The sequence below is a fragment of the Chrysemys picta genome, chromosome 4 (assembly GCF_011386835.1).
Source record: "Chrysemys picta bellii isolate R12L10 chromosome 4, ASM1138683v2, whole genome shotgun sequence".
Classification (NCBI taxonomy): Eukaryota; Metazoa; Chordata; order Testudines; family Emydidae; genus Chrysemys; species Chrysemys picta.
Genome location: NC_088794.1, coordinates 21,045,495 through 21,052,023, shown reverse-complemented (window position 1 = coordinate 21,052,023; position 6,529 = coordinate 21,045,495). Strand labels below are relative to the sequence as shown.

The 6,529-nt window shown below is 46.2% G+C and overlaps 1 protein-coding gene across 1 annotated transcript; it reads left to right on the top strand.

Annotated features, from left to right (window-relative positions):
* The first annotated feature begins 1,214 nt into the window (after positions 1-1,214).
* On the top strand, positions 1,215-5,820 carry SNRPE (small nuclear ribonucleoprotein polypeptide E). The gene is made up of 5 exons (XM_005308256.5): positions 1,215-1,390; positions 2,047-2,073; positions 3,245-3,307; positions 3,662-3,740; positions 5,428-5,820. Exons 1-5 carry the CDS (start codon positions 1,337-1,339, stop codon positions 5,481-5,483), a joined length of 279 nt encoding a protein of 92 aa, XP_005308313.1. The 5' UTR covers positions 1,215-1,336; the 3' UTR covers positions 5,484-5,820.
* Positions 5,821-6,529: the final 709 nt, after the last annotated feature.

Below are 6,529 nucleotides of genomic sequence, written 5' to 3'. Positions count from 1 at the left end.
TTCTACAACCAATCATTTCTTTAAAATGTTAGCAGTAGAGGAAATGGTATGTCCCAGTGGTAGGGTATGCAGAGAGGAGAGTCAGGGTCAACTTGCAAACAATGGAAGAGGCAGTGTGACTGTGTGGAATTCACAATACTTAATTCCTTTAGTCTCAAAGCACTTTACAAAACTGAGAGACACAGAAAGTGAAGTGACTTGCCCAAAGTAACAGAGCAGGTTGGTCCCGGAGCTGGGCATACACTTAAGCTTCCAAATGGAGGGGGTGAAGCCACTTGAAAAGTCTTAATGTATTTGCATTCCTCAACTTCATCGTAATATCTTCTGCAAGTGAGAGCGGTTGTATTACTCTAATGTACACCTGACAAACTGCAGTGATAACACACATGTATAGCCGCCTATAGGTGGGGACAGATCTACTTAGGTGTGAGGAACAAAAGGACAGCTAGGCAACCATACTGCACATACCATGCAAAGGTTCATCTTGATCTGAGCATCCATGATCCACTGCAAGTGAGGATGCAAGGTCAAGTGAGTGGAATTTAAGGGTGGTGTCTCGCTGAGATTGGCTATGAACTATGCAAGTGGCCTTGAGTGTTGTCTTTTGGGCCAAAAGCTTGCACTCTCTCTCTTTTTATTAAAAAGAACAGGAGTACTTGTGGCACCTTAGAGACTATAGTACTCCTGTTCTTCTTTTTGCGGATACAGACTAACATGGCTGCTACTCTGAAACCTCTCTTTTTATTGTTGAAAATTACTCCTCAAAGGATCCTGGTGCGGGTGAGGCTCCTGTCCTAGTTGTCTCTGCAAATGGCAGCCAACCTTCAGCATTTGGACTTTCCTGCCTAAATAAGGGGGATGTCAGGGTCACTCAGTGCAGCCCGCCTGGCCTTGCCCCATGCCTGTGTTGCATGCACCCTGTGCTCTCTGTAGGGGCTGAATTCCCAGGCTGGGGGGCCTGGTCTGCACCTGCGCTTGGTTGCTAGTGGGCTAGCATGCGCTGCGGGGCCTGGCCTGCAGGGGGGCTAGTGCCCCCAGCCAGAGGTCAGCACGGGCCTTGAACCTGGCTCGGGTGGCCGCGCACCGCCGCTGGACGTAGGCACTATGAGAGGCGGGAGCAGTCGAGGCGGGATGGAGAGTCCTCCAGTGTGCCAGAGTGGCCGGGAGAGGGGGCGGGTGGGAATTGTTCCCAGCGTTCCACAGGCAGGCCCCGGCGGCTTCCGGTCTGCACCGGAAGTCTGAGCTGCTGCGGCGCGCGCGTGCGGGCTGCTGGTGGTAACGGTTTCTTTCCGGTCTCTCTCCCCGTCTGTTGGCCGAGGCTCGCTCGCTCGCGGCCATGGCGTATCGCGGGCAGGGCCAGAAGGTGCAGAAGGTGATGGTGCAGCCCATCGTATCCTGCCGTGGGGGAGTGGCGGGGGGGAGAGAATGAGGGGGCCGGGGAGGGAGGAGATGAGGGGGACTGGCGGGAAGGAGAGCAGGGAGTGATGGGGTTGGCTGTGGGGGGAGGGGGAGATGTGGGGGGCTGGCGGGAAGGAGGGGGAGAGTGAGTTGGCTGGGGCTGGCTGTGGGGGGGGGAGGAGATGTGGGGGGCTGGTAGGGAGTGAAGGGGCTGGGGCTGGCTCTGGGGGAGACGAGATGTGGGGGGCTGGCGGGGAGGAGGGGGGGAGTGAGTGGGCTGGGGCTGGCTGTGGGGGGGGAGGAGATGTGGGGGGCTGGCGGGGAGTGAGGGTGCCGGGCGGTGGAGGCTGAGATCGGGGTTGCCATGCAGCCTCTCACCCGGGCATTAAATGTTGGGGGTTGGGGGGGTCTCCTCTCCCAAGCGCCTGGGAAGGGGCTGCTTTTTATCAGAATCCAAGAGGGAGTCGGTGTGTTCAATGCCAACCGGACTTCTTCCCCTCCCCTCCCCTCCAAGGAACAAACGGTGATTTGCCTAAAAATAAAGAGCTTGTAGAGTGGGAACTTTGGTTATAACCAGATGAGTTGTTACAGTGACACATGTTGTGCTAGGAGCTGTTTCTGTGATTTTCCTTAAGTGCCGTGTTACAGAACCTCATCTTCAGGTACCTGCAGAATGTAAGTAATGCTGTCTGTCAGCTCCTTGCTTGATTGTAAATATGATCCAAAACATGCTTTTAGCCATGGTAATGTTGCTGAGGTTTATATCTGATCCATCCTGTCTTTGGGTTGGGGAAGGATTCTTTCTTCCTTCCTTTTTCAGCAAGGAGCTGGGATTCATAAACTGATCAGTTTCTTCTCTCTCTAGCTAATAATAGTATTGATAATATTTGACATATTAGCTCTTAAGGGGTTTTTTTTGTGTGTTTGTACTGAATAGCTTCCTGCTACCCAACCGCACTGTGGGTCTAAGTTTAATATTTTGTTAGCATGCCAAGAAATAGTAATGAATACTAAAGGTTTGATCCTAAGGTAAAGTGTACAGTGATGTACTTGTGTGTATAGACCCTGGCAACCTGACAGGATCTGAATACAGATGTCAGGTTCAGGTTAGGTTGGGTGTTACTTGTATAACATACATTCAGGTGCAGCTCAGATCCAATAGGCTCTTATCTCTTGATTGCGTTGACAGCCCTAGACCCTTGCAACCTGACCTAAACCCAGTGGGACCTGACTACAAATGTTGGAGTCGGGTATGAAAACAATTAAATACACCTCTACCCCGATATAACGCTGTCCTCGGGAGCGAAAATAATCTTACTGCGTTATAGGTGAAACCGCATTATATCGAACTTGCTTTGATCCGCCGGAGTGCGCAGCACCCCCCTCCCCTCCCCAAGAGCGCTGCTTTACCGCATTATATCCGAATTCGTGTTATATCAGGTCGCGTTATATCGGGGTAGAGGTGTACTCTTGGGGTCGGGTTGGGTTAAAATTGGCTGTGGTCTAGTTGGATTTGGGTTGGGCTTTAAAATTAGGCCCGAGCGGACTTCTGCTACTGTTTATCTTCTAAAATTTATTCCTTTACATGATCACAAATCCTCAATAATTGGAGAGAAAACATGCCTTTTTATTTATAAGATGCCTCAGGGCAACATTGAGTCCTAATTTGGGTGTCATATCTTGTGTCTTCTTATAGAAACCGCAAAGAATATTTTTAATAACTACTTACAGCATGTCAAACAGATACTCATTGGTATACATGATAATATTAACTGTTGCTTGGAGTACTTGTGCTAATAATGTGCTTTCTTATCTTCCCCCTTCCTCCCCGCCCATGATTTTGCAGAGGTCCAGGATTCAGGTGTGGCTCTATGAACAGGTGAACATGCGGATAGAAGGCTGTATCATTGTGAGTGTCATGTTATAGGCACTTTGCATCGTTAATTTGTTTTTCCCGTTCACAAGTTCAATTTGCAACTCCCCAAGAAAAAGTAGTACAGTGAAGTAATAACATTTTCCCCCCCTCCCCCCAGTTTTCCAATTAGTCGTCTTACTCAGATCCATTTAATCATAGCATCATAGGACTGGAAGGGACCTCGAGAGGTCATCTAGGCTAGCCCCTTGCACTAATGGCAGGACTAAGTATTATCTAGACCATTCCTGTCAGGTGTTTGTCTGTGCCCCTTAGTGAAAGCAACTCCTGCTGTTGAGGCTTGAGACCAGGCGATTTTGTTCACTAACCACTTTTGTTGTTGGTTCTTAGGGTTTTGATGAATACATGAACCTGGTTCTGGATGATGCAGAGGAGATACACTCAAAAACAAAAGCAAGGAAACAGCTGGGTAAGTCTGCATAGTTTAAATGATTTATGGCACCAAGCTGCATATATGAACCTTATGTGCAGCAGCGATATAAAATACAAAGGAAATGAATAGCTTTGACTGAAGGATAGTGAAACCCATCGGGAAGATTCTTAGGTCTGCTATCTGCTGTAGGTTAACTGTGTTGGGATTAGAGAGTTGATGAATGTTCCATTCTGATTAGCTGTGTGCCAGAATCCAGCACTTCTCAAAGAGTGAGTGAGTCCTAAAATGAATCTGAATCTTTAAAAAGGTGGCTTAATAAACAGCAGCTCTCTGCCCTCTCTTGGGTGTCAGGGTGACTGGAGGAGGCCAATCTAAACTCCATACTCCCATATCTATCTCTGTACAGTTGTATTAATTGGAAGTGTAATTTACCCCTTTATGTAACACTGAAGCTAGGGGTGACCCAATGAAATTAATAGGCAGCAGGTTTAAAACAAATGAAAGGAAGTATTTCTTCACACAATGCACAATCAACCTGTGGAACTCATTGCCAAGGGATGTTGTGAAGGCCCAAAGTACGCAGGATTCAGAAAATAATTAGGTAAATTCATGGAGGATAGGTCCATCGATGGCTAATAGCCGAGATGGTCAGGGACAAAATCCTATTTACTGGGTGTCCCTGAACCTCTGACTGCCAGAAGCTGAGACTGAACAACCGGGGATGGATCACATTTTTAATTGCCCTGTTCTGTTAATTCCCTCTGAAGTCTCTGGCAACAGCCACTGTCGGAAGGCTGGATATTGGGCTCCATGGACCATTGGTTTGACTTAGCATGGCCATTCTTATGTTTTTAATTAATTTAAATACAACAGTCCTAATACCCTCCCCACGCACTCGGTATGTCTACACAACAAATTAAAAAGTGTGGCTGGCCCATACAAGCTCACAACGGCTCGGGCTGCAGGGTTGTTTCATTGCTGTGTAGGCTTCTGGGCCCGAGCTGGAGCCCAGGCTGTAGGACCCTGCGAGGTGGGAAGGTCCCAGGGCTCAAGCTGGAGCCTGAGCCTGGACATCTACACAGCAGTGAAACAGCCCCAAAGCCCTAGCCCTGTGAGCCCAAGGTGGCTTGCATGGGCCAGCCACGGGCGTCTAGTTGCTGTGTAGATGTACCACTGTCACCTTGTCCCATCACCCTTCTGAGTCAGTACAGGAAACCCCTTTGCTGCTGCCATCCCCACCATGTTCGGATTTGGTATTCACCATTTGTCAAGTACCAAAGATAAACAGTGAATCTGAAAACAGTGGTGTCTTCCGATTCCCAGCCAGGATGGCTTTTATTGCGATACACTCTGGTTTATTTTAAGGAAGCAGAGTACGGGGCTCAAGATAGTACTGATACCCTGCAACGCAGCGAATCTCAGATATATCAGTCATATACTGTGGAGAGAGGATCACCATAGATTTATAGGCTTGTAGCTCTGTGCTGCATGCAGAGGGATAGTCTGCCTATGTATTATCTTAATTTACTGTACTGAAAGGAAACTTCTGATCTGTACTGCAGTCTTTCCCATGGTAAGTGTTTAATAGAAAGAAGCACTATACAGGCACCATGCAAACCTCTTTTTGGAACCTTTTCTGCAACAAAATTTTCTGCATGTTAGACATTGCATGACCTGAGGATAATCTCTCTAACTGCCATTTCCGTTCTCCTTTGTGTTGCAGGTCGGATCATGTTAAAGGGGGACAATATTACTCTTCTACAAAGTGTTTCTAACTAGAACTTGTCATTCAGAGGGTGGAATGCACTAAAGAGTGTTCCAAACTAGAATTTTCAGTTAATGTGTGGGGTGGACTAAACATTATTATAAACAAGAGTCACTGTGCTGGGAAAGTGGATGGCGTTTTGAAAATAAAAACTCCAAATGAGCCTGATTTGAAAAGAGTAAAAACTTAGCTGATATCTTTCCCTACCTTTGATAGTAACAATTTTTACATTGCAGTACTTAACAATTGTAACTGTGAACTTAAATTTATTTGATCTCATGCCTACATCCCTCCCTCACTGTTTTTGTTGGGGGAAAATATGTAATCTGAAATAAACCTTTTTTCTTAAAATGGATCTGTTCAATTTCTGATAGGGAAAAAAATCTTTGTATGTTCTGGACCAATAACAATGCACCGGATCCAGTAAAATTAGGATGGAATTTATCTAGGAACTTAGCATTACTATTCTCTACCAACATATCTCAGTTGCGTGAAGAGAGCTTTAACTGATAAAACCGTATAAAATTTCTTGAGAATCTACATAGATGTACTTGTTGGTAAAGGATTATTTCTACAGTTAAGTATGTTAATATGCTGGGAAGGCCTCCAGGAATTTCATCAAAGCATTTAACAAACAATGCTAAATCCTCACATTTGCCAATATAATTGTATTATCCTCTTGTTTGAGTGAGGAAATTTAAGCAGAGAGGCTAAGTAGTTGACCCAAGATCACAGAGAGGGTGTCCTTGTCAGAGCCAGGATTAAAACTCGAGAGTTCCTGTTGTCAGATCACTAAACAATTTGGAAATATCTGAGATGTTTGGGTTTTTAATATTTTCTTCGATTTTTAATTGGGAGTAATGTGCTGTCTGCATGGGGATCTGCTGGATGGTTTGCTTGGGGATCTGTGAGATGGATGCATTTTCTTTTACTCCTATATGCTTCCTGGCTCAGATACCACTATTAGATCCCTTCTGCTGCTTTTCCAGTTTAAACAAAAAAAAGTGTTGGTCTGATACCTCCGTGATGGAAGATTTCTTGGCGCTTGTTTTGAGGGCTA

Coding starts and splice junctions, on each gene's coding strand:
- SNRPE (XM_005308256.5), top strand. CDS start 1,337: ATGGCGTATCGCGGGCAGGGCCAGAAGGTGCAGAAGGTGATGGTGCAG. Junction 1,391..2,046: donor AGGTGATGGTGCAGCCCATC/GTATCCTGCCGT, acceptor GCCGTGTTACAG/AACCTCATCTTCAGGTACCT. Junction 3,741..5,427: donor AAAAGCAAGGAAACAGCTGG/GTAAGTCTGCAT, acceptor TTTGTGTTGCAG/GTCGGATCATGTTAAAGGGG.